Source organism: Phocoena sinus, chromosome 11 (genome assembly GCF_008692025.1).
Source record: "Phocoena sinus isolate mPhoSin1 chromosome 11, mPhoSin1.pri, whole genome shotgun sequence".
NCBI lineage: Eukaryota > Metazoa > Chordata > Mammalia > Artiodactyla > Phocoenidae > Phocoena > Phocoena sinus.
In genome coordinates, this window is record NC_045773.1 from 80,517,110 (window position 1) to 80,544,013 (window position 26,904).

A 26,904-nucleotide genomic window follows, 5' to 3' on the forward strand; every position below is an offset into this window, starting at 1 on the left:
AGATGGATTCCACTGCAGAGGCCTGTGGGGGTATGTCCACACTTATTATGGGGTGGTGCCCCCTCCCTTTTTGACCCCCAAGGAGCCTTCCTGCACATGTGTAGACAGGGAAGTTTACCTTGACCTCAGGAGTGGTCATCTTATCTCTTAACTTCAGCAGAGCTCAGCTTCTGTCACTTGCTTTGTCCTTAAGAGTGTCTGGGTGAGAACCAAGCTTCAATTTTTCTCCGCTTGACAAACAAGTGTCCAGCCCAGGGGCCTCAGTACCTCCCACCTCTGTGACCTTAAGCAAATTATTTAACATCCCTGTGCTTTCTTCTCCTTGCTTGCAAGGTAGGGTAGATACATATCTACTTTGCAAGGTTTTAAGGATTCAATGAAGTGAAACACAAAAAGCCTAGGACAGACCAAAGCACTAAATATATGGTTGCTGCTAAGATTATACAGAACCCGTGGTCAGGGCATAGCAATGGGAGCAGGTAACTGCGTCCTGTAGAGAGTACCAAACAGGGCAATTTCAAGGACGGAAAAAAAAAAAAAGACCTGGCAAAGACGATTAGGAAAATAAAAGTTGGAAAAAATCTTTGCTGAGTGGGGTCTAAGATGGAAACGTTCCATAGGAAAACAGATGCAAAAGATGTGCAATATTTAAAAGATGAATTATTTTTAAAAAATGAATTATTAGGTACACAAACTGGTACAATCCACCTGGAGTAGTGATGGCAGGTAGAGAAACAGGCACTCTGAAGGAGACTGCTGTTACGAGTATAAACTGGCACAACTTTATGTTACATACATCATTACTTTAAATGCCCAAATCCTTTGACTCTGAAATTCTACTTTTGGAAATGTATTCTACAACACAACTTCAAATGGGTGCAAATTAATAGGGAATCAGCAGTGGTATATACCATGACCAGAAACTCAAACGCCCCCTTACCAGAAGCTGGCTAACGTCCAATACAGCCTTACAGCAGCATACTCTGTACACGCTGGTGGGGAATCTCCTTTATGAAGATGACAAATAGGAGCACAGAGTATGCTTTTCCCCCATTATTTTTTACTGCAGTGAAATACACATGAAATTTACCATTTAAAAAAATTTTTTTATTGGGGTATGGTTGATTTACAATGTCGTGTTAGTTTCAGGTATACAGCAAAGTGAATCAGCTATACATACATCCACTCTTTTTTGTTAAATTCTTTTCCCATATAGGCCATTACAGAATATTCAGTAGAGTCCCCTGTGCTATACAATAGCTCCTTATTAGTTACCTTTTTTATATGTAGCAGCATGTATGTGTCAATCCTAATCTTCCAATTTATCCCCCTCCCCATCTTTACCACTTTTAAGCATAAGGTTCAGTGGTAACAAACACATTCATCACATTGAGCAACCATCACCACCATCCATCCCCGTGAACTCTTTTCATCTTCTAAAATGGAACTCTATACCCATTACACAGTAACTCTTCATTTCCTCATTCCCTGCCCCTGGCAACCACCAGTATATTCTTTTAAAATACATCTGGACAACCTATGTTTTCACCAATTGATCAAAAGGCAAATTCGATGTCTGTGTTAATGGCGTAATAAAAACCTCAAACATAAAAATACTACCACAATCAATCTAGAAATCCTTAACATTGGTGTCAATATGTGGCGAATCTACTTTTTGTATGTGGCTGCAAAGAGGTACAGCTAGATGTCAACTGTGATGCTCATTCACTGGTAGTTAACCTTTCATGTCCCTAAACCTTTCTGTACCGTCTTGTTTTCACTGAGACCAATCTATTTTTTATTTGCTTTAAAATATTTTATTGGAGTCTTTTGGGTAAGACGAAGTAAAGGCCACCTAATTGATTTTGGTCCCCAAATTTCTAGGCAGTCTCCTCCACCCCAGGAGATTGACAGCTGCTCACGCGGGTTAATGCAGGAAAGACGTGAAGTTCCAAGGATCTGTCCAACACCAGGTAAAGAATATCCTTTGTGTCAGCAAAATTCTAAAATTTCATAAAAGCAACACATATTAGTAACATGCAAGCAACTGGCAGTAAAGCATTAATCTAGGGCTTCCCTGGTGGCACAGTGCTTAAGAATCTGCCTGCCGGGACTTCCCTGGTGGCGCAGTGGTTGGGAGTTCACCTGCCAATGCAGGGGACACGGGTTTGAGACCCGGTCCGGGAAGATCCCACATGCCGCGGAGCAACTAAGCCCGTGTGCCACAACTACTGAGCCTGTGCTCTAGAGCCTGAGAGCCACAATTACTGAAGCCTGCACACCACAACTGCTGAAGCCCGTGCACCTAGAGCCCGTGCTCCACAGCAAGAGAAGCCACAGCAATGAGAAGCCCGCACACCTCAACCAAGAGTAGCCCCCGCTCACCACAACTAGAGAAAGCCCGTGTGCAGCAACAAAGACCAATGCAGCCAAAAATAAAATAAATAAATAAATAAATTTATAAAAAAAAAAAAAAAAAAAAAAAAAAAAAAAAAAAAAAAAAGAATCTGCCTGCCAACGCAGGGGACACGGGCTCGAGCCCTGGTCCGGGAAGATCCCACATGCCACGGAGCAACTAAGCCCATGTGCCACAACTACTGAGCCTGCGTTCTAGAGCCCGCGTGCCACAACTACTGAAGCCGGCACGCCTAAAGCCCGTGCTCCGCAAAAAGAGAAGCCACCACAAGGAGAAGCTCTCGCACCACAACGAAGACCCAATGCAGCCAAAAATATGTAAATACAATAAATTTATTTTTAAAAAAAGCATGGGGCTTCCCTGGTGGCGCAGTGGTTGAGAGTCCGCCTGCCGATGCAGGGGACAGGGGTTCATGCCCCGGTCCGGGAAAATCCCACATGCCGCGGAGCGGCTGGGCTCGTGAGCCATGGCCGCTGAGCCTGCGCTCCGCAGCAGGAGAGCCCACAGCAGTGAGAGGCCCGCATACCGCAAAAAATAAAAAAATTAAAACTAAAAATAAAAAGAGCATGAATCATAGATACAAGGACAGGTTGGTAGTTATCAGAGGGAAAGGTGGTTAGGCAAAAAGGATCAACTGCACGGTGACTAGATTTATGGTGGTGATCGCTTTCTAGTGTATATAAATGTACAAAACATTATGTTCCTGAAACTAATGTAGTTATATACCAGTTTTACTTTAAAAAAAAGAAAAGTCTGGGTGGGCAGGGGAATTGCCACCCAATGTGGAAAGAAGCATAAGAGTGGATCAGGTGGTTTCAAAGATCCTCAGAAGTTCTCAGAGGCTCGAGTCCAACCAGGTCACCATTGCCACTCTGGAGCTGGTAGAAAAACCAACAAGAGACTTACCACAGTACCCAGGTAGAAGGCACGCTACTCTACTTCTTGTCACAGCTTGTTGATGAAGTGGCAGGAACCATTACCTGGGCATCCCAGCTATCCCAACAGCACTTCTCCAAGAGGAAAAATCCAAACTTCAGGCTTTCAGCCACCAGGCTATCCCTGAATCTCTGTGAAGGGGCACTGCCCCTGCTGGGCTTCCAAAGCTCTCAAGCTAGAAAGATGAAAGCAGGACCACCAATGAGAAATACAAGCAGAGTTACAGCCCTCCCATTGGCTCCTCTCAAAACTCCAAGTATCCAGTTCCCCAAATGAGTCAGAAATTAATTTTGACATCAGAATCAGCATCAGAGACTCTAGTCTGAGAAATCATCACCCCCAATTTAGGGAGACCTGGATCAAGGGAGGCCATTATGGGAAGGAATCTACAACAGTCAAAGACAACAGCCCCAGTACAAGGATCTAGCAAATTAAGAATTCAGGGATGGGAAGTTCAGGAGAGAAAAGGAGTAGCAAACAAATTTAGAACTGCGGAGAACAGCTCCATCAAGGAGGCCCAGCATGCAAGGTAGTTTATAGTAGGAAAACAAGTGGAGAAAGCAGGTTTAGCAAGGCTTAAACAAAACATTGGGGACTTAAAAACGTGAGAGATACTAAGAGCGCCCGCACACCTAACACTCACCTTTATTCAAAAATAACACATCGGTGAACGTCTTAAACCCCTAATGGAGAAACGAGACACACGAATAAGTGGCTTCCCCGAGGCCAAATACTAGGGATCCCAACCCGGGGGATGGAGGTGGTCAGCGCGCTGCGGTGATGGCGTCAGCGAGACACTCAGAATCACCTGGGATCATCATCACCCCCATCCTCCCCCAGTACAACCACGAGCCACTCCACATCGCACGATCCACTCACCTTCGAGGCGCTGCGGACCCTCCTTCGAGAATCAGGGGCCTGGGAAGAAACCAGTGAGTTAGCAGAAGCCAGGGCGACTACCAGATGAGTCTCCCTGCCCTGGACTGGGTCAGTTCCAAGCAATAGAGTCACAAAGACATCAGAAATTCTAGTCTGTAATGATAGTTCATCCTGCTCAGCCCGAGACTTCGATCCCCTCAGTGTCCAACACGGCCTTGAAGCACTGAGGTACCTGTACGCCGGCAGCTGTGCAAAGATGGCGCAGGCGGTCGCCTTCCTCTCGGAAGGTTGCACAGCTGCCGCCACGCGTATCCCAAACCCACCATCCTCCCCAGCCACGAGTTCACTGCACAAAGAGAACGATGAGGCCTGGGCCAGGCCTTTTATTTACGGCGGCGTGGCGTCGGGGCCTGACGGGCCTATAGCTGTCTTCTGAGATGCCTGTCTCGACCCTCAGAATGTTCCCCATAGCTTGTCCAAACAAGACTAAAGTTAAGTGAAAGAGAGGCCATGAGTGAACGTTTCACATTCTTCTGGACAAATATTCGGAGATGTTTTGTGAATTTTGAAAAACAAAAAACAGGCGACTTTACTGGCCAGGCCAGAGAACGTCCCCGATGCTTCCAGGTGCGCGCGCAGCTGAACGCTCTTCCTGGATGGCCTGCCAGATAGTCCAGTCCCTGCTTGTGTAACCGAAGGACTTCTCTCTAGTTCTCACTTGTCCCGGTTTGGATTCGGGGGTCACTCCAAGGGACTGTCACCCTGCTCTGTCTAGCCAGCGAAATCTGAATTTGCAAGACCTGTCAGGTACATTAAACTTCCTGTCCTTTTTTTTTTTTAAGCACCTTTATTAAGGTATAATTGTGTCCACTGAAAAAAAATTCACGACCTAAACGTTGAGAATCTGTTTTATTTGGTGGATAAAACTGAGGACTTAGGCCCGGGTCGCAGCCTCTCAGCCCTGAAGAGGTAAGGGAGGAGCCAGGCTATGAAAGAGTTTTTGCGAGAAAGATCGGGTAGTCGGCACTTCATAAGATTACTGTCAATTAGAGAAAACTAGGGATTTCCCTGGTGGCGCAGTGGTAAAGAGTCTGCCTGCCAATGCAAGGGGACATGGGTTCGATCCCTGGTCCAGGAAGCTCCCACATGCCGGGGAGCAACTAAGTCCCTGCGCCACAACTACTGAGCGTGTGGTCTAGAGCCTCCGTGCCACAGTTACTGGAGCCCGTGCTCTGCAACAAGAAAAAGCCACCACAATGAGAAGCCCGCGCACCACAACGAAGAGTAGACCCCGATTGCTGCAACTAGAGAAAGCCCTCACGCAGCAGAGAAGACCCAATGCAGCCAAAAAATTAAAAATTAATTAATTAAAATAAAAAATTAAAGAATCTCCATACTGTTCTCCATAGTGGCTGTATCTATTTACATTCTCACCAACAGTGCAAGAGGGTTCCCTTTCCTCCACACCCTCTCCAGCAATTGTTGTTTGTAGACTTTCTGATGATTCCCATCCTAACTGGTGTGAGTTGATACCTCATTGTAGCTTTTTTTTTTAACATCTTTATTGGAGTATAATTGCTTTACAATGGTGTGTTAGTTTCTGCTTTATAACAAAGTGAATCAGCTATACATATACATATATCCCCATATCTCCTCCCTCTTGCTTCTCCCTCCCACCCTCCCTATCCCACCCCTCTAGGTGGACACAAAGCACAGAGCTGATCTCCCTGTGCTAGGTGGCTGCTTCCTACTAGCTATCTATTTTACATTTGGTAGTGTATATATGTCCACTATTGAGAACAGTGTGGAGGTTCCTTAAAAAACTAAAAATAGCCTTACCATATGATCCAGCAATCCCACTATTGGGCATATACCCAGAGAAAACCATAATTCAAAAAGACACATGCACCCCAATGTTCATTGCAGTACTATTTACAATAGCCAGGACATGGAAGCAACCTAAATGCCTATTGACAGACGAATGGATAAGGAAGATGTGGTACAGATGTACAATGGAATATTACTTAGCCATATAAAGGAATGAAATTGGGTCACTTGTAGAGACGTGGGTGGGTCTAGAGTCTGTCATACAGAGTGAAGTAACTCAGAAAGAGAAAAAGAAATATCGTATATAAACGCATATATGTGGAACCTAGAAAAATGGTACAGATGAACTGGTTTGCAGGGCAGAAATAGAGACACAGATGTAGAGAACAAACGTATGGACACCAAGGGGGGAAAGTGGCGGGGGAGATGGTGGTGGGATGAACTGGGAGATTGGGATTGACATATATACACTAATATGTATAAAATAGATAACTAATAAGAACCTGCTGTATAAAAAAATAAATAAATTTAAAAAAAAATTAAAGAAAACCAGACATCTCAAGTTAACGAATTTAACTAAACATGCCGCAACAAAGATCCCATGTGCCGCAACGAAGACTCTGCGCAGCCGAAAATAGATATTTTTAAAAAACCTCTTCCAAGAATCCTATAGTATTCATCTGTTTATTTGACACATTTCTCAGCTCCCAGTGGTTGACTTCCACCTGTGGTTGATGTTGCAAAATGACTTTAAGTTTCAGGAAGTGTATATGTACCGGTAGGTGATGACTTCTCATATTCTAGCGTGGCTGTTTTTATTGGCTGTGCTGCGCCGCTTGCAAGATCTTAGGATTGAACCCAGGCCCGCAGTGAAAGCGCCGAGTCCTAACCACTGGGAAACCAGGGAATTTCGTGATGTTGCTTTTTAATGAACCATTTCCCTAATGAGGACTCATGAAAGTAGTTGGCCCGGCTTCAGGAATTCTCTTTGGCCCGTTAAACCGTTGCTGGTGATTTCCCTAACCTTTATCATCACTGCTGCTGCCAGTGATTCAACACTTTAAGGCCTTGGAAGGCTTCCAGCTCTGGTTCACAGCAGAAAGCCCCTTGCCACCAGCTGCTCCTGGAAGCACTGACACCTTCCTGTCCTGCCTCTCTTGGGTCCCCATACCTCTAAAAACATAATCAGGAGTAGCCTCTGGTGCAGTGGCTTTTTCTCAACTTTGGCTGAAACACCGAGACAATTTTAATTCTATACAATTACTTGGCCTACTTCCAGGCCAATTTCTTGGCCTGACTCTTGCGGGACTGGTATCAGTATTTCTTTAGCTTCCCAAATGATCTCAATATACCACTGGGCTGGAGAACCATGGCTCCAATGATTTGAAGTTACCGAGGTTTATTCCCTCTATTGCCTGACTGGTTAAATTTTTTAAAAGTTAAGCAAGACCCCAATTTCTGCTGCTGCGGCAGTTAAACTGCACATACTATATGCTATGGTCAGAGCCTATAATACTACAGTTCACCTATCTTGTAAGTAAGACCGGCCTTTGAGAATTGGCCCAGGAACCAAAACTATACTATTTCCTTTACAAGCTTTTCTTTTACAAGGCTTCCCATACTTTGTCATTCCTAAGATGTTTCAGTTTCCCAGAGAGGAAGGATTTATTGAAAGATAAAACACAGGGAACTTTAACTTGATTCTGGAGTAGATATTCCCAGGCTCAGTTTTTGGAAAAACAAGGTTGGGATTTATCAGGCTAGAGGAAGTGTTAAGGACGTTTAACTGCTCCAGTGAGAAGCAGCCCCTAGGGAAGGGCTTGTGTGGGAGGAACGCCCATCTCCCCAGATCTATGCTGCACAGCTTTTATTTCCTCTTCGTTCATAATTAAATGTGCTATTAAGTTGCTTTTGTTTTGAGACTGTCCATGAAAAGAACAAAAAGGCTACTGATTGTTAAAACTGGGGTAAAACCACCACTTACAGCCAGACAGGAACCACCCACACTAGCCCCAGTGTTAGGCAGTGTGAAAAAACCCTGGCCCCCAAATCATCACTTGTTCCTCCCTAGTTTTGCTCTGGATATAGCTTAAGTGACCACCTCCACATGGCTACCTATAGGTACCCTCTACCTAAGTTAGAGGGTGGTGTGATGAGAACTAGTGAGGATTACTGGAGTGACTCAGAGAAACAGGTGCAGTGCCTGGCCCATTCCTCTTTATTGCCATGCCCCCAAACTCTCAGTATCTCACTCCCCCAGACCCTCAGTTGAATAACTGCAGCTCCAGTGACCTTCGTTGAACATGTTGCTTGCCTACAGCACATTTCTGCTCAAAATGATCTAGATCTTTGGAACTGAGGCCATTCAGACAAATGCTTTATTTTGAAAGGAGGCAACCAAAACTAAGGCTAAATAATTTGCACTAACTCACTCAACTGGGATTTATAAAACAGAGTATGAATCTGCATCTCATTTTTACTGTTTTGTCCACCCCTAAATTCATAAATAAAAGACTGGAAGACTCACAGGTCTAGTAAGAAATGAACAGCTCTGCACACAGTGAGTGCAAGACCCTAAGGAACCGTGAACCCCTCTCAACACTGCCGTTAACACCACAACAATCTCTCCTCCCCAGAACCCTACGGCAGCTCCCATCCCTACTTGTACCTAAAACAAACCCCACCCCAATGAAAATGGGCACTTGGAATTTGTTTTCTGTCACGGATGTGATTTACCACCTACAATAAAGTCCCAACAAAAACAGCCATACCCACGGCTCCAAATACGTATGATACTCTCTTCAGAAGTACAGCCCTTTCATGGTCTATGGATTTCAGAGAAGAGACTAATATCCCTCCCCAAATAAAAGCAGACATACATATTTAACACTTTATTCTTATTCCTTAAGCATATACATTTTTAATTCCATGAGTTTTGGTATGTTTACAAAGCAAAAAATAGGACAGAAGGTGGCAGTGTTAATCCATTTGAGAGGGGGGAAAAAAAAGGAAAGCGACCCTTACACTACCAACTTACATGAAACGCAAATAATTGTGGTGAACACATTGGTTATAACATAAAGAAATAACAAAGACAAGCAAGCTAATTATTAAAGGTTAAAAGCTAACCTTAGAATGAACTGCTATAGTAGAGGACTAACATACAGGGAAATAACCAAGGTCCTTGGGTCTCCTCTGTCTCAAAGAGGAATACAGAGAAACAACAGTAAGTCCCCTAATCCACCTCCTCAATGGTGGGGCCAGATCCAGAGCCCCCTTTAGGGGCCTGGGCCCCAAAGCCGCCAGCCCCGGGGCCACCCGCCCCCTGGTACAGTCCGCTGATGATGGGGTTACACACCTGCTCCAGCTCCTTCCTCTTGTGCTCAAACTCGTCCTTCTCGGCCAAGGTGTTGGCGTCCAGCCACGAAATCACCTCCTGGCACTTGTCCAGCACCTTCTTCTTGTCGGCCTCGCTAATCTTCCCCTTCAGCCCCTCATCCTCCACGGCGCTCTTCATGTTGAAGGCGTACGACTCCAGGGCGTTCTTGGCAGACACCCTCTCGCGCTGGACCTCGTCCTCGGCTTTGTACTTCTCCGCCTCCTGCACCATGCGCTCGATCTCCTCCTTGCTCAGCCGGCCCTTGTCGTTGGTGATGGTGATCTTGTTGGCCTTGCCCGTGCTCTTGTCCATGGCCGTGACGTTCAGGATGCCATTGGCGTCGATGTCGAAGGTCACCTCGATCTGGGGCACTCCTCTGGGCGCCGGTGGGATGCCGCTCAGCTCGAAGCGCCCCAGCAGGTTGTTGTCCCGCGTCATGGCCCTCTCGCCCTCGTACACCTGGATCAGCACGCCGGGCTGGTTGTCCGAATAGGTGGTGAAGATCTGCGTCTGCTTGGTGGGGATGGTGGAGTTGCGCTTGATCAGGGCAGTCATCACGCCCCCAGCCGTCTCCAGCCCCAGCGACAGGGGAGCCACGTCCAGCAGCAGCAGGTCCTGCACGTTCTCAGACTTGTCTCCCATCAGGATGGCTGCCTGCACTGCCGCCCCATAGGCCACCGCCTCGTCGGGGTTGATGCTCTTGTTGAGGTCGCGCCCGTTGAAGAAGTCCTGCAGCAGCTTCTGCACCTTGGGGATGCGGGTGGAGCCCCCCACCAGGACCAGGTCGTGGACCTGAGCCTTGTCCAGCTTGGCGTCGCGCAGAGCCTTCTCCACGGGCTCCAGGGTGCTCCGGAACAGGTCCGAGCACAGCTCTTCGAACCGCGCCCTGGTGATGGACGTGTAGAAGTCGATGCCCTCGAACAGGGAATCGATCTCCAGGCTCGCCTGGGTGCTGGACGACAGGGTCCTCTTGGCCCTCTCGCAGGCGGTGCGCAGCCGCCTCACGGCCCGCTTGTTCTGGCTGATGTCCTTCTTGTGCTTCCTCTTGAACTCCTCCACGAAGTGGTTCACCAGCCTGTTGTCGAAGTCCTCCCCACCCAGGTGGGTGTCCCCGGCCGTGGCCTTCACCTCGAAGATGCCGTCGTCGATCGTCAGGATGGACACGTCGAACGTGCCCCCGCCCAGGTCAAAGATGAGCACGTTGCGCTCCCCCTTGCCCGTCCGGTCCAGGCCGTAGGCGATGGCGGCAGCCGTGGGCTCGTTGATGATCCTCAGCACGTTCAGCCCCGCGATCACCCCGGCATCTTTGGTGGCCTGGCGCTGCGAGTCGTTGAAGTAGGCCGGCACAGTGATCACCGCGTTGCTTACCGGGTGGCCCAGGTACGCCTCGGCGATCTCCTTCATCTTGGTCAGCACCATCGACGAGATCTCCTCGGGGTAGAACGCCTTGGTCTCCCCCTTGTAGCTCACCTGCACCTTGGGCTTGTCACCGTCGTTGATCACCCGGAAAGGCCAGTGCTTCATGTCCGACTGCACCACAGGGTCGCCAAACTTACGGCCGATCAGCCGCTTCGCGTCGAACACGGTGTTCTGTGGGTTCAGCGCCACCTGGTTCTTGGCCGCGTCGCCGATGAGCCGTTCGGTGTCCGTGAAGGCCACGTAGCTGGGGGTGGTGCGGTTGCCCTGATCGTTGGCGATGATCTCTACTTTGCCGTGCTGGAACACCCCCACGCAGGAGTAGGTGGTGCCCAGGTCGATGCCAATGGCCGTGCTTTTCGCCATGCCGGTGTCCTGTCCTCTCGGCTCCGCAACGAACGTCAGACCTGAAAACGGCCAACGAGTTCAGCGACGAGGAGCTCGGTCCTTTCGGATTCCGAAAACTGAACGCGCCGGTGCCGCTCGGGGTGGTGTTCGCAAAAAGCGTGTCTGCAGAAGCTGCGCTCACCAACCACACAAATCTTAGTAGCTCCCTCAAGGCTCGCCGTTTCTCTGAGGGCGGCTCTGTGTTTATAGTTTTTCATCAAGCTCCGCCTTTTCCCTCCTCAGCCAGTCACCGAGCTCAGTGTGGCTGCCGGGTCGGGAATATTCCAGGGGTTTCTCCTCAGGTCCTGCCCCCTGGTTTTCTGGGACCAATCAGCCCCGTGAGTGCCGCCCCTCCCAGAACTCTCCAGACTCTTCTCGGATTCGCTGGAGGAAACTGGAGTCCTAAGGGGAGGGGGGAGAGGCGCTGGGAAGAGTCGTTGTTGACTCCGCCCACCCAGTCTCCGTTTCCCTGGCGAGCCGCCTGCCAAGTAGTTGGCTGTCGACCGGAAGGATGAGTCCTAGGCTTGTAATAAGTAGGGCGGTGAGAGGCTCGTGGGGCTAAAATAAGTTTGGTTGTTTAAAGTAGGATTCGGGGGTACACGATTCCGGGGAGACCCAAATTACAGAAAGATCCGGAGTTTCTCTAAGAGGGTGGGGTATCTGTGGCCCAAAGAGACGCTGATTGGAGCCTGACGCTGATGGAAGCAGCCACGTTTGGGCCGGTTCGCGGAGGGGCCGGGCTGCCTGAGAATTGCCTTGGCCATCCCGGCGTTTTTCCCATCTTATTTTTAAAATAGGAAGGACAAGGAAAGAGATAATGAAGTACAGTTTTGGCGTCATCTTTAGCCCTATATGGATGGAATATCTGGGGATGGGAAATTTTGAATTTTCAAAAGAAAAGTAATCAGGTAAACAGACGGTTCTTAAATTGGAGAAGGTTCCCAACGCCTTAAAAGGAACGCGTTCGGTCAGGGGCGTGGGGAGGGAAGGGCAGGGTTGGATCCACCGCTCCCCTGTCCCCGCGCAGAATCGCTCCCGTTTTCCTCGGGCTGGACTGGGGCTTGAGGAAGAAAAATGATCTCTATAGAAATTCAGCTATCGGGCTTCCCTGGTGGCGCAGTGGTAGAGAGTCTGCCTGCCGATGCAGGGGACACGGGTTCGTGCCCTGGTGCGGGAAGATCCCACAGGCCGCGGAGCGGCTGAGCCCGTGAGCCATGGCCGCTGAGCCTGCGCGTCCGGAGCCTGTGCTCCGCAGCGCGAGAGGCCACAGCGGTGAGAGGCCCGTGTGCCGCAAAAAAAAAAAAAAAAAAAAAAAAGGAGAAAGAAATTCAGCTATCATTAGGCCTTTGGGGCTTCTCCCAGTTCCTCATCTTTCCCAGCCAGGGTTCCAGGCCACCCCCCTGTTTCCTTTCTACCTTTTTTTTGGTGGGGGGGGGTACGCGGGCCTGCTCACTGTTGTGGTCTCTCCCGTTGCGGAGCACAGGCTTCGGACGCGGAGGCTCAGCAGCCATGGCTCACGGGCCCAGCCGCTCCGCGGCGTGTGGGATCTTCCTGGACCGGGGCACGAACCCATGTCCCCTGCATCGGTAGGCGGACTCTCTACCACTGCGCCACCAGGGATGCCCCTTTCTGCCGTCTTCATTCCTGGTTCAGCCTCGGATGATTGGTGGTGCCAGGATTAATCTGAGTCCGGAATTCGGCCTTCTGCCTTGTCACTTGCAGCCTCTAGGCTGTCCACCGCTTTAAAATAAATGTGATGTGGTGATGAGCCTGCGAGGGCGGGGCGGGAATGTTCACTCCTCTTTAACAGCATCATATACTACAGCAGGTTGGCAGGTGGCCCACTTAAAAGCAAACTGGACGGGATGGTGCTGTAAAGTGGGAGAGGTTGGCGGGACCCAGATTCTAGCTCCTTTAAAACTTCACATTATTTGCTGTGCACGTAATTCTTCCACTTAGTTTTTTAGCCTGGATTTCAACTTTCTGTGTGTTACCTTTCTTCCTGTTTTAGGTACAATTTTATATTTGGTAATTTGTTTTGGCCTTTGTTTCTTCATCCTTTGTGTGAAATGCCAGACCCCTCTTTAGGCGGCTAAAATGAAAATTTGAGGGATATTAAAGGAACAGTGCGGGGTTCACAACCCATAGAAAAATAGACTCATTGCTGTACTCACATGTCTTGAGCATAGAAAACATTAAGAGCACAAGTGGGAGGAGGCAGGGGTTTTTTTTCTATTTATTTATTTATTTTTGTTGCTTTGGGTCTTCATTGCTGAGCGCAAGCTTTTCTCTAGTTGCGGTGAGCGGGGGCTACTCTTTGTTGTGCTGCGCGGGCTTCTCATTGTGGTGGCTTCTCTCGTTGTGGAACACGGGCTCTAGAGCACAGGCTCAGTAGTTGTAGCGCACGGGCTCAGTTGCTCGACGGCATGTGGGCATGAACCTATGTCCCCTGCATTGGCAGGCAGATTCCTCTTTTTTTTTTTTTTTAATATAAATCTATTTATTTTTGGCTGTGTTGGGTCTTCGTTGATGAGCGGGGGCTCTCTCTAGTTGCGGGGAGCTACTCTTCGTTGTGGTACGCGGGCTTCTCATTGGGTGGCTTCTGTTGTTGGGAGCGTGGGCTCTAGGTGTGCAGGCTTCAGCAGTTGTGGCACGTGGGCTCAACAGTTGTGGCTCGCAGGCTCTAGAACACAGGCTCAGTAGTTGTGGCGCCTGGGCTTTGTTGTTCTGCAGCATGTGGGGTCTTCCCCGACCAGGGCTCGAACTCGAGTCCTCTGCTTTGGCAGGTCGATTCTTAACCACTGCGCCACCAGGGAAGCCCAGCAGGCAGTTTCTGATGAAGGGAAGAAATCTTGCTTTTGAACACTTTTGCTCAATTGGCATTCTTTACACACACACCTGTCCATCAAAACACCTTTTCCTGGAATCCAAGGGTATTCATTTGTTTATTCTATAATTTGCTCAGGCTAATCTAAACTGATGTTGCAAAAAGATTGCTTTAACAAACCTGTGTGTCTTTCTCTGTGCAGGTAGGTGATAACTTTTTTACTTTCAGATGTGACCCCCTAATGAATCACCTCCTTAATCTAGTCAAACTGGCCAAAGTTCAGGAATTTTCCATTTCTTTATGCAATATCTGGCTGGGGATTCCCCAAACTTACGTCTTAGTTGCCCAGTATAGGAACACTTCCAGAGACCCTTAACCTCACCCCCTCCTTCTGGAAGCTTCCTCACCATCAGCTGCTACCAGCAGCACTTCTGGATTCACTCTTTCCTTCTCTCCAAATTTGCAATTGTATTCCTCTGTTGGTTTGAAGCAAAGGGTATCATTGTCTCCACTGCCAGGCAGGTAGAGGCTGTGAGAGGGCCTCAAATCTTGTGGCTGCTGGCTTAGCAGAAAAAAAGCCACTCGAAAATGCTGTTTTTCTTGAATCGTATCAGCCGCACATCGTATTTGACCTACCTTTTGCATTGTTTCTCTCTGTGGACTGGCCTGTAAACCTAAGCATCTGTATTCCTTTTCCATTTCCTACAAGGGGAGAGTCGCCTGAATTTTGTCTTTCCTTTTGCACTGGACACTTCCGAATGCAGAAACTCAGTTACCAATTTACTTGGTGTCTAAGGAGATTATATGAACCCCAAGAGATTTTTCAGAACTTTAATTTGATTAGCTTTGGAATTAGGTTTTTATCGGGTTTGGTGTTTGGAAGGATCAAGGCTCAGTTTCCCCAAGCCTGACGGGCTGTCAGGTAAAATTTAAGGGTGGGAGATGGGAGAGAGAGTGCCAAGAAAGCTGACCGCCGGCGGCAGGAAGCGTGGGGGAAGGGAACCTTTCTCACCCCGAGGCTGCGGGATCTTGTTTCTTCTCTCTCCTTTTTCCTACAGTTTTTCAAACAGTATCGTTTTCTCCTCAATTCTACTTGTTTTAAAAGATAGTATAATTCTAGGTTTATCAGAGGAACGCAAAAGAGATAACTGATATGAAACCTAGAGCCAGGTTTGTTTTTTTTTTTTAGGTTTGTTTTTTTTTTACATCTTTATTAGAGTATAATTGCTTTACAGTGGTGTGTTGGTTTCTGCTCTATAACAAAGTGAATCAGTTATACATATACATATGTTCCCATATCTCTTCCCTCTTGCGTCTCCCTCCCTCCCACCCTCCATATCCCACCCCTCCAGGCGGTCACAAAGCACCGAGCTGTTCTCCCTGTGCTCTGCGGCTGCTTCCCACTAGCTATCTACCTTACGTTTGGTAGTGTATATATGTCCGTGCCTCTCTCTCGCTTTGCCACAGCTTACCCTTCCCCCTCCCCATATCCTCAAGTCCATTCTCTAGTAGGTCTGTGTCTTTATTCCTGTCTTACCCCTAGGTTCTTCATGACATTTTTTTCCCCTTAAATTCCATATATATGTGTTAGCATACGGTATTTGTCTTTCTCTTTCTGACTTACTTCACTCTGTATGACAGACTCTAGGTCTATCCACCTCATTACAAATAGCTCAATTTCGTTTCTTTTTATGAGCCAGGCATTTTTAACCATCAAATGGCAAAGGCTTCAAAGACCTGGGAACCCTGCTAATTTCCAGCAGCATGGAAAAAAACCTGGGTTTGCATCTGGACTCTACTTCGTTGTTGAAGCTGTTTTTCTTTCTTCCACAATGAAGTACTTGGAAGTTAACTAAATTACACGTCTCTGTATCTCTAAATTAGAATTAACAATATTTCATAGGATGACGACTACAAGGATAATACTTATAAGGCCTTAGTTCAGTGTCAGTGACAGAGTAGTGTTCAAAAGTTTGCTCCCTTCTCCCTTCTTTTGTTGGGGTCCCACACCCTCTCAGTTCTGTTACATCTCAATCATTCTTACTGAAGGTGGGGGATTAATACCAGGACTATAGTTATTACTTTCAGTTTACCATAGAAACTATCTGAAGATTTTTAGGCAGAGCCCTTCAGCCAAACCTTTACATTTTCAAACACAAGCACAAAATATCAGAGGTTTCGTGGCTTGGTCTGGTCACCTAGACAGATAATTACAGAACCAGTGACTGAACCTACATGTCCTCATACTTTCTATTTTGGACTCCTCCCAAGGCTGGCACGTAGACCTTACCCTTTCACTCTAAAAAGAAGAAAACAAATGGCCATAGAAGATAGTTAAGAGTGAATGTCAGGGCTCTGCCCGCATCTTGGGCACCATGGGGGGTATGTGACCAGCAGGTATTCCCCTCCAGGCTGTTGCTTCTGACTCACAACCATCTCCCCCATCGCCCCACCCCCACCCCACCCTTCCAGCTTCTCCCGGAACCGTGTCTTCTTCCCTTCATCCCAGACTGGTCGGTTGTTATGAGGGGAAAGGAGGGGGAGAGCCCCGTTAGTAAGGCTAAGCTGGCACCCAGTTCAAAGAATCTCCTGGAAACTAAATGTAGAGCCGTGACTAAGCTTGATATCCTAGAGTGGGGTTGGGGGGTAGGGAGACATGGGTGGGGCAGTTTGTTTGTTAAGGACTGTTCCTACGGGTCAGTCCCCGCCTTCGAGCCCAGAGAACTCCAGAAAGTTCCTGGCACAGCCTGAAACGGGGGCAAGGAGCCAGAAGCCCTAAGACCCCGAGAAAATGGAGCGGGGCGGGGCCTGACGGTAGGGCTGGCCGCGGAGCTGCCTGTCCGGTGCCGGCGTTTTTCGGTGGTTTTTTAAAAATGGGATTAAAGAAGTAAAGAAAGGAGAGACCTTTAGAGTTTCACTCAAACTCGCTAATTTATTGGATGAAAACACTGGAAAGGTTCGTAACTGATACTAGGAAGCCGGATGAACTGGGTGGCCAGACGGGAGAAGGCCCCACCGCCCTGTGCAGGGACAGGCCATAGATGGGAGCTTGCTGGCTTGTCTCTGCCGCTTCCCCACCCGACTCTAGCCCCTGGTTCTCGTGGGGACGTTTCGAGGGGTAAAATGGTGGAAGACCCACCCTCGGGGGTGATTCTGGCCTTCCGCACTCCCCCGCCTTCCCACCCTGTTTGCCCCGCTGTGCCCTCTGCTCCGATCCTCTGCAGGGCTGGACAGGGGCCCGCGGGGTGGGGCGGGTTGACCTCGGCATCCCGAATTCGCAGCGCTACGTGATCCCTTAACGTCTCTAAATGAGCTGGAGCTAGGAGAGGGCGAGGAGGCTGGTGGGGTTGCTCTCACAGAACTGCACTGGATACTTTACGGGTGACCCTCGGGGGCGGATTTAAGGTGATCAGTTGGCGTAAAGTATGATGACAGTTACCGTTTTTATTCCTAGCGTGAGGACCGCCCCCTCAGAAATCGCCAATATTGGTTTTTCACCTGAAACAACCTCTTTTAACTGAAAGCCCATGCTTCTGCCCACTTCTTTCACATTCATAAACGTTTTTGTTGTTTTGGTATCTTCATTTTTGATGACAGAACCCTGTTAAACACCAGGAATAACAGTATGTATGTTACTAATCACACAATATCTTGGATTTAAAAGACATAAAATTAGTCGCATTACCATAGCCGCCTGCCTTCTGAGGGCTGGCATAGGGAGACAGGTGAGATTGGAATTAGGGAAGGTATTAAATTTTAAAAACTCTTTCCTCATCTACAGTTATCTCGATGCACCTCCTCTCCCCCAAAGTTCCTGCTACTACCCAAAACACCACTTTCTCCAGGGATGGCATTGCATTCTCTTTGCTAGTTCTGCAATTCCCTCAGCTTCATCTGGAACGTAAAAAGTGATTATTTTCAAAGTACTCCGTGCAAGGGTATATATGTTATCAAGGCAATAACATATTGACTTCTTAGTATCAATAAAACACCCTCAATAACCTTAACTGATTTAGCCATAGGAACTCATTTTCTCCAAGGTAATTTCTGGAGATTGCCCTAACCTCTCTTATCAAAGGTGTTTCTTAGGTCCTTCCCAATCTCCGCCCTTTTCCACCCACCCTCCCCATCCCTTGCTACCTCCCCCTAAAGTAGTGGTAGTGGCTGCTTGAAGAGTTACTGTGTTGTGTGCAGATGACAGTCACAAATGTTACTGCAGCTCTATGGGGTAGAGGAGGTCCTGTAGCAAATGCATACCCCCATGAAGGTTGACTTACATTGTGGCTAGACTCCACAGCGCTACAGTTCAACTACCCTGAGGATTAAACGTGTCTTTACAAACTGTCCTGTAAGTCTAAGCATTTCCATTTCCAAACTTACAGGGCAAGGTCTACCTATACATGTTATTCCCATAATATTGGATTTTCTTCAAAGGCAAGTATTTAGTGAAAGGTTTGGTGAGCCTTGAAGTATACAAACTCACAAAGTGCTTTTATAGAATGTTGACACAATTTTTTTTCTGCTTTTGGCGAAGTAAATTCACATAACATAAAATGAACCATTTTAAAGTGTACAACTTAGTGGTACCTAGCCCATTCCCATGTTGTGCAATCACCACCGCTACCTAGTTCCAAAATCTTTGTAAACCCCAGACACAACTGATTTTTAAAAGGGCTCACTCCCCAAGCCTTGAGGGTTGTGCCAGGCCTTTTCCAACAAAGAGGCTGTGGAGGAGATTACTTCTAGGATGCTAGCAGCTAGGGTATGAAGCATCTCAAGGGGAAGCAAGTCTGTGGTAAGTCTTCCTGGTACAGGGCTGCAAGTTTTTTCTATCACTCTTCTAAATTAACAAATACTAAACCTCTGTCATCAACCCCATTGTTTATCTGACATAATTGTTTCGATCATGCAGAGTTAAAGCAGAAAGAATACTGATTGTGAAACCCACAGTAGAAACATAACCCAGAACCAGACGTGCACACACAAAGCCCTGTAGACTTGGGGCAGCAGGGCAAAAACCAATAAACCCAGAGTTGGAATCCAGGTTCAACATCTTTGCTGAACTGATTTTTTTTAACCTTGAAATAAATTTTAGTTAAGCCAGTAACTTTTAAGTCTCCCCATATGTTCACCTGTGGAAGTCAAACACCACCTATACACAGTGCAGTGGAATGAGAATTCATAAACACCTAAAAGGCCCCTGTACAGTGCCCGGTAGGTAAGAGCACTGAAATACTGGGGTCCCCCTTCTGGGGCATGAAACTATGACACCTCCCGAAGGTACTCACTGGGATACTTAAATGTAGGTAACCACTGCTGGCAATGTGGCATTTTTATCTCAGCATTTTTTCAGAAATAAGAAATATAGATTGAGGCATGAGGCCAAACCCTTCCATTCTAAAATAGGAGAACTAGGGATCACAGTGGAGAATGCATTCATGCATAACTAGTCAAGCCATTGCTTGAACTCACATCTCCTCACTACCAATTTAGCCTCTCTTTCATGCTGAATCCAGATTAAGTAACAGGGCTCTAACGTATCACGTGTACTCACAGGAAGCAGGAGCCATGACCTTCCAATCCAACTGCCTCTGTTTGGCTGCTTCTCCAGAACACTCCCATGTACAAGCTCCTTTTGAGGCCACCCTTAAAGCCTCTACCCCCTCAGCCACCTTGAGGCCACCATGCCCGTACCTCTTAACATTTTTTCTGGACCCACCAAACCCAAAGCATTCAAATTCGCAGTTTTGTACCCCCCAAGAATACTATTTGCCTAAAAGACGTGTGTCACAATACAATACATATCCTTACTTTCCAGATCCCTGACCTTATCTAAGAGGCAAATTGCCATTCAATTTTAGACTATGTAAGAAAGAGAACCTATGCAGACCCTTCTGCCCTCAAAATAAAACAGAGACAGACATCACTCGAATTCTTCTGAGTTTATTTACTTTGAAGTAATCAGTTAAAAAGTGGGGGGGGGGGGGGAAGCCTGAGTTTGGCATGAGTATTACAAAGCAGAAAATTGACAAAAGATGGCAGTATACATTCATCTTTACACTCACACGCTGAAAAACAGTTCATAACTTCACCAAGAGACACAGTTCAACTTTGCAAACAACTTGCATAGCTGATAACTGATGAAAGGCATATATGTAAGGCAATGCAAAATCTTGGATCCCAACTGTCTCCATAAACATAAACGATCTGGGGAAAGATTCCTAATCCACCTCCTCAATGGTGGGGCCAGATCCAGAGCCCCCTTTAGGGGCCTGGGCTCCAAAGCCGCCAGCCCCGGGGCCACCCGCCCCCTGGTACAGTCCGCTGATGATGGGGTTACACACCTGCTCCAGCTCCTTCCTCTTGTGCTCAAACTCGTCCTTCTCGGCCAAGGTGTTGGCGTCCAGCCACGAAATCACCTCCTGGCACTTGTCCAGCACCTTCTTCTTGTCGGCCTCGCTAATCTTCCCCTTCAGCCCCTCATCCTCCACGGCGCTCTTCATGTTGAAGGCGTACGACTCCAGGGCGTTCTTGGCAGACACCCTCTCGCGCTGGACCTCGTCCTCGGCTTTGTACTTCTCCGCCTCCTGCACCATGCGCTCGATCTCCTCCTTGCTCAGCCGGCCCTTGTCGTTGGTGATGGTGATCTTGTTGGCCTTGCCCGTGCTCTTGTCCATGGCCGTGACGTTCAGGATGCCATTGGCGTCGATGTCGAAGGTCACCTCGATCTGGGGCACTCCTCTGGGCGCCGGTGGGATGCCGCTCAGCTCGAAGCGCCCCAGCAGGTTGTTGTCCCGCGTCATGGCCCTCTCGCCCTCGTACACCTGGATCAGCACGCCGGGCTGGTTGTCCGAATAGGTGGTGAAGATCTGCGTCTGCTTGGTGGGGATGGTGGAGTTGCGCTTGATCAGGGCAGTCATCACGCCCCCAGCCGTCTCCAGCCCCAGCGACAGGGGAGCCACGTCCAGCAGCAGCAGGTCCTGCACGTTCTCAGACTTGTCTCCCATCAGGATGGCTGCCTGCACTGCCGCCCCATAGGCCACCGCCTCGTCGGGGTTGATGCTCTTGTTGAGGTCGCGCCCGTTGAAGAAGTCCTGCAGCAGCTTCTGCACCTTGGGGATGCGGGTGGAGCCCCCCACCAGGACCAGGTCGTGGACCTGAGCCTTGTCCAGCTTGGCGTCGCGCAGAGCCTTCTCCACGGGCTCCAGGGTGCTCCGGAACAGGTCCGAGCACAGCTCTTCGAACCGCGCCCTGGTGATGGACGTGTAGAAGTCGATGCCCTCGAACAGGGAATCGATCTCCAGGCTCGCCTGGGTGCTGGACGACAGGGTCCTCTTGGCCCTCTCGCAGGCGGTGCGCAGCCGCCTCACGGCCCGCTTGTTCTGGCTGATGTCCTTCTTGTGCTTCCTCTTGAACTCCTCCACGAAGTGGTTCACCAGCCTGTTGTCGAAGTCCTCCCCACCCAGGTGGGTGTCCCCGGCCGTGGCCTTCACCTCGAAGATGCCGTCGTCGATCGTCAGGATGGACACGTCGAACGTGCCCCCGCCCAGGTCAAAGATGAGCACGTTGCGCTCCCCCTTGCCCGTCCGGTCCAGGCCGTAGGCGATGGCGGCAGCCGTGGGCTCGTTGATGATCCTCAGCACGTTCAGCCCCGCGATCACCCCGGCATCTTTGGTGGCCTGGCGCTGCGAGTCGTTGAAGTAGGCCGGCACAGTGATCACCGCGTTGCTTACCGGGTGGCCCAGGTACGCCTCGGCGATCTCCTTCATCTTGGTCAGCACCATCGACGAGATCTCCTCGGGGTAGAACGCCTTGGTCTCCCCCTTGTAGCTCACCTGCACCTTGGGCTTGTCACCGTCGTTGATCACCCGGAAAGGCCAGTGCTTCATGTCCGACTGCACCACAGGGTCGCCAAACTTACGGCCGATCAGCCGCTTCGCGTCGAACACGGTGTTCTGTGGGTTCAGCGCCACCTGGTTCTTGGCCGCGTCGCCGATGAGCCGTTCGGTGTCCGTGAAGGCCACGTAGCTGGGGGTGGTGCGGTTGCCCTGATCGTTGGCGATGATCTCTACTTTGCCGTGCTGGAACACCCCCACGCAGGAGTAGGTGGTGCCCAGGTCGATGCCAATGGCCGTGCTTTTCGCCATGCCGGTGTCCTGTCCTCTCGGCTCCGCAACGAACGTCAGACCTGAAAACGGCCAACGAGTTCAGCGACGAGGAGCTCGGTCCTTTCGGATTCCGAAAACTGAACGCGCCGGTGCCGCTCGGGGTAGTCCTCGCAGATAGCGTGTCTGCGGAAGCTGCGCTCACCAACCACACAAATCTTAGTAGCTCCCTCAAGGCTCGCCGTTTCTCTGAGGGCGGCTCTGTGTTTATAGTTTTTCATCAAGCTCCGCCTTTTCCCTCCTCAGCCAGTCACCGAGCTCAGTGTGGCTGCCGGGTCGGGAATATTCCAGGGGTTTCTCCTCAGGTCCTGCCCCCCGGCTTTCTGGGACCAATCAGCGCCCTGAGTGTTGCCGCTCCCAGAACTCTCCAGACTCTTCTGGGGCTTGCTGGCTGGCACTGGCTCGGGGAGGGGCCAGTGGGTGGGGAAGGAGTGGGAGGAGCTGGCGGGTCCGGAGGGGGGCCGGGGGCGTTGACGTAGTCCACGCAGTTGCGTTACAATGGAGATGCTGCGTCTGACCTCATGGGCTAGCAGGGAGTCAGGATAACCTGTCTGGGCCCTGCTCAAAGTTGTAGGGCAGGGCGGGTGGGGGGTGGGGGGACACTGGCTGTGCAGTTTGGATATTGAGGGAGCCCCAAGTTATAGGCGCTCCGCAAAACGAACCGTATCAAACTGCATCGAAGGCGGCGGGACACTAGGTGAGCCACGAGTACTCTGATTGGAATGGGCTGGGAATAGGCAAGACGAGTAAGTCCTTGTTTGAGGAAGTGCTGGAAAGTTCTCTAGTTTGTTTAAATCTAAGGGATGGGGATGTGGGCCAGCCAGGGAAGGGGGATCGTTTAAGGACCTCCAAGGTGGCTGGGATTGGTTAGAGCTGCCAGAAAAAAGTGAAGGAGCTGGTCTGTTATTGTCTCCAGATACCAGTTGTTTTATTTGGAAGAAGATTAGAGAAAGAGACAGCCTTAGAGAGCACAACCTCACCTAAGAAAACTCATGTAGGGCTTGACTGGGTTCCCAGCAGCCGTCTTCAGACTGGCCCAAATGTACTCCCACCAATCCCTAATAGAGGGTAAAAGGCGATCAGCAGGGTTGCTAAACCCATGTGACTGATGTCTCCTGTGGAGACAAGAACTTCAAATAATCAGAGCTCAGCAGGAGACAGGTACAATGCCAGAATAAAAAAAGTCACAGACAGAGGAACAGGACCGTTGAGTCTGGCCCTGTGAGAAACTGAAAACAGCATTATGATGCTGTCCTAGGAGTTGGCTAGGAGTTCTTCTGTCTACCTTGTACATAACTTTGTCTGGAAGAGATGTTTGCACACACAGTATGTGGCAGGATTATTCACAATAGCCATAAGGTGGAAGCAGCCCAAGTGCCACAGAAGGAATGAATAAAGAAATGTGGTATATACATACAATGAAAATTATTCAGCCGTAAAAAGGAAATTCTGACACGTTGTAAAATAGATGAACTTTTAGGATATTATGGTAAGTTAAATAAGCCAGTCACAAAAAGAAAAATAGTGTGTAATTCCGCTAATGTGAGGTACCTAGAGTAGTCAAATTCTGAGAGACAAAAAGTAGGCCAAAAGGAAAACCACTAGTAGGCTAATGGTTTCCAAGGGCTTGGAGGAGGGGGGAAATGGGGAGTTGTTTAATGGGTATAGAATTTGTTTTGAGAGATAAAAAAACTCTGTAGACTGGTTGGGCAACAATGTGAATGGACTTACTACTGAACTGTATGCCGAAAAATGGTTCAGATGGTAAATTTCATGTATTTTACCACAATTAAAAATAAATAAAAATTAAAAGTTCTCTCTGAAATTTTATCTCATTCTTTTCCCTCAGGCCTAGGAAAACCATGGCTGCTGCTAAGGGAACGGCCATTGGCATCGACCTGGGCACCACCTACTCCTGCGTGGGGGTGTTCCAGCACGGCAAAGTAGAGATCATCGCCAACGATCAGGGCAACCGCACCACCCCCAGCTACGTGGCCTTCACGGACACCGAACGGCTCATCGGCGACGCGGCCAAGAACCAGGTAGCCATGAATCCGCAGAACACTGTCTTTGATGCCAAACGGCTGATCGGCAGGAAATTTAATGATCCTGTAGTGCAATCAGATATGAAACTTTGGCCTTTCCAAGTAATCAATGAAGGAGGCAAGCCTAAGGTAACGGTGTCCTACAAAGGGGAGAAAAAAGTTTTCTACCCTGAGGAAATCTCTTCTATGGTACTGACTAAGATGAAGGAGACTGCTGAGGCTTTTTTGGGCCACAGTGTCACCAATGCTGTGATCACCGTGCCAGCGTACTTCAATGACTCTCAACGCCAGGCCACCAAGGATGCAGGTGTGATCGCAGGTCTCAATGTGCTAAGAATTATCAATGAACCCACAGCTGCTGCCATTGCCTATGGCTTAGATAAAGCAGGGCAGGGAGAGCGACATGTCCTGATCTTTGATCTGGGTGGAGGCACATTTGATGTGTCCATCCTGACCATAGATGATGGGATTTTTGAGGTAAAGGCCACAGCTGGGGACACCCACCTGGGTGGAGAGGATTTTGACAACAGGCTTGTGAGCCACTTTGTGGAAGAGTTCAAGAGGAAACATAAGAAGGACATCAGCCAGAACAAGCGGGCCGTGAGGCGGCTGCGCACTGCCTGCGAGAGGGCCAAGAGGACCCTGTCGTCCAGCACCCAGGCCAACTTGGAAATTGATTCACTTTATGAAGGCTTTGACTTCTACACATCCATCACCAGAGCCCGGTTTGAAGAGTTGTGTGCAGACCTGTTTAGGGGCACACTGGAGCCTGTGGAAAAGGCTCTTCGGGACGCCAAGATGAATAAGGCTAAAGTCCATGACATTGTTTTAGTAGGGGGCTCCACCCGCATCCCTAAGGTTCAGAGGCTATTGCAGGACTACTTTAATGGTCGTGATCTCAACAACAGCATCAACCCCGATGAGGCAGTTGCCTATGGGGCTGCAGTACAGGCAGCCATTTTGATGGGGGATAAGTCTGAAAAGGTACAGGACATGCTTTTGTTGGACGTGGCTCCCCTGTCCTTAGGGTTGGAGACAGCTGGAGGTGTCATGACTGTCCTGATCAAGCGCAACTCCACCATCCCCATCAAGCAGACGCAGATATTCACCACCTACTCAGATAACCAGCCCGGCGTGCTGATCCAGGTGTACGAGGGCGAGAGGGCCATGACGCGGGACAACAACCTGCTGGGGCACTTTGATCTGAGGGGAATCCCTCCTGCACCCAGGGGAGTGCCCCAGATCGACGTAACCTTTGACATCGATGCTAACGGTATTCTCAATGTAACAGCCATGGACAAGAGCACAGGCAAGGCTAACAAGATCACCATCACCAACGACAAGGGCCGGCTGAGCAAGGAGGAGATCGAGCACATGGTTCTGGATGCTGAGAAATATAAAGCTGAGGATGAGGTCCAGAGAGAGAAAATTGCTGCAAAAAATGCCTTAGAATCCTATGCTTTTAACATGAAGAGTGCTGTGAGTGATGAAGGTCTACAGGGCAAGATTAATGAGTCTGATAAGAAGAAAATACTGAGTAAATGCAGTGAGGTCCTTTCATGGCTGGAGGCCAATCAACTGGCTGAGAAAGATGAGTTTGATCATAAGAGAAAGGAATTGGAGCAGGTGTGTAACCCAGTCATCACAAAGCTCTACCAGGGAGGATGCACTGGGCCTTCCTGTGCAACAGGGTATACACCTGGAAGGGCTGCCACAGGCCCCACCATTGAAGAAGTAGATTAATCTTTTCTGGAGCTGGAGGGTTCTAGGGTGCCTCTAAGATGAATTTTGTTCCCCTCATCTTTAAACATGGTTATGATTCCTGAATCGACTGGACCTGAAGCTAAGTTACCATACCTTTTGGATTCTGATAGAGGAGTCTCATATACCATCTCTTCACACTCCAACATCCTGTTTCTGACTCTGGATTGAGACTCTTAGGGAAACTAGGCCTCTCTCTGAACCATTTGAAGAATTTGAATGTCTGTTATTTATTTCCAGCCTCCCCAACTTTCTTCTTCCTGTGTGGATGGTTATCTGTCCCTCAGTAAATTTGTTCCTAAAGCAAATTACTTCTGGTATTTTTAGACTGTGAGTGTATCTTGTAAAGTAGGGAAAAGGAGAGCTCCTGGAGAGACCATCTGTGGTCTGTTTGTGAGCTAATTGTGAATGATTAAGCTGATAAGGCCAAAGTATTTGAATTTTCATGAGCTAATTGTTTCAAGAAAAAACAACTTTTGATCATCAGGCACCTTTAGCCCCAGTTAGAGTAGTTGCTAATTAGTTACTGCTTATATTCAGTGATAGACTGATTTCTGTGCTTAGGGTTCAGCTGCTTCCAGGGGTGGGTGGGTGGGGCGGTGGTGAGGGCACAAACTTCTGCTTGATGTCCTGATGTCACTTACAGGTGGGGCCTAGGAGATCCAGCGTCTGTGCACTCAGAGTTCATTATTACAGTCCTTTACATGCTGAAAATATTTCTACAACAAACTCCTAACAAATGTGTACTTTTATGCAAGATGAGAAATGGAAGATGTATTACAATCTTATTCCTTTAAAAAATATTTTCACTTATTGTGTCATAATATCGCATACTTATAAAGCCTTGGGGACCCGAGTATAGAAGT

The 26,904-nt window shown here is 48.8% G+C and overlaps 3 protein-coding genes, 1 long non-coding RNA gene and 2 other non-coding genes across 8 annotated transcripts; 1 reads left to right on the plus strand and 5 right to left on the minus strand.

The window, feature by feature from the left end:
* Window positions 1-1,346: 1,346 nt before the first annotated feature.
* Window positions 1,347-4,598, minus strand: LOC116762076. The gene is made up of 4 exons (XR_004352216.1): window positions 4,232-4,598; window positions 3,996-4,035; window positions 3,323-3,527; window positions 1,347-2,003 (listed from the first exon to the last, which is right to left on the minus strand). It is a non-coding gene; the product is annotated as an uncharacterized LOC116762076 (long non-coding RNA).
* LOC116762967 lies at window positions 3,627-3,693 on the minus strand. Its single transcript, XR_004352391.1, has one exon. It is a non-coding gene; the product is annotated as a small nucleolar RNA SNORD52 (small nucleolar RNA).
* On the minus strand, window positions 4,115-4,177 carry LOC116762968. The gene has a single exon (XR_004352392.1). It is a non-coding gene; the product is annotated as a small nucleolar RNA SNORD48 (small nucleolar RNA).
* A 320-nt stretch (window positions 4,599-4,918) lies between the features above and the next one.
* On the plus strand, window positions 4,919-26,603 carry HSPA1L (heat shock protein family A (Hsp70) member 1 like). Of its 3 annotated transcripts, none has more exons than XM_032648786.1 (2): window positions 4,919-5,038; window positions 24,082-26,603. In XM_032648786.1, exon 2 carries the CDS (start codon window positions 24,095-24,097, stop codon window positions 26,018-26,020), a length of 1,926 nt encoding a protein of 641 aa, XP_032504677.1. In that variant the 5' UTR covers window positions 4,919-5,038; window positions 24,082-24,094; the 3' UTR covers window positions 26,021-26,603. The 3 variants fall into 3 exon arrangements, with proteins under 3 accessions (XP_032504677.1, XP_032504679.1, XP_032504680.1); XM_032648788.1 differs by lacking the exon at window positions 4,919-5,038 and adding an exon at window positions 12,011-12,148; XM_032648789.1 differs by lacking the exon at window positions 4,919-5,038 and adding an exon at window positions 22,907-22,929.
* HSPA1B (heat shock protein family A (Hsp70) member 1B) lies at window positions 8,935-12,995 on the minus strand. Its single transcript, XM_032648790.1, has 2 exons — window positions 12,656-12,995; window positions 8,935-12,021 (listed from the first exon to the last, which is right to left on the minus strand). The coding sequence occupies exon 2, from the start codon at window positions 11,217-11,219 to the stop codon at window positions 9,294-9,296; it is 1,926 nt and encodes a 641-aa protein (XP_032504681.1). The 5' UTR covers window positions 11,220-12,021; window positions 12,656-12,995; the 3' UTR covers window positions 8,935-9,293.
* Window positions 19,991-22,556, minus strand: LOC116762074 (heat shock 70 kDa protein 1B). The gene has a single exon (XM_032648791.1). It carries the CDS (start codon window positions 22,212-22,214, stop codon window positions 20,289-20,291), a length of 1,926 nt encoding a protein of 641 aa, XP_032504682.1. The 5' UTR covers window positions 22,215-22,556; the 3' UTR covers window positions 19,991-20,288.
* Window positions 26,604-26,904: the final 301 nt, after the last annotated feature.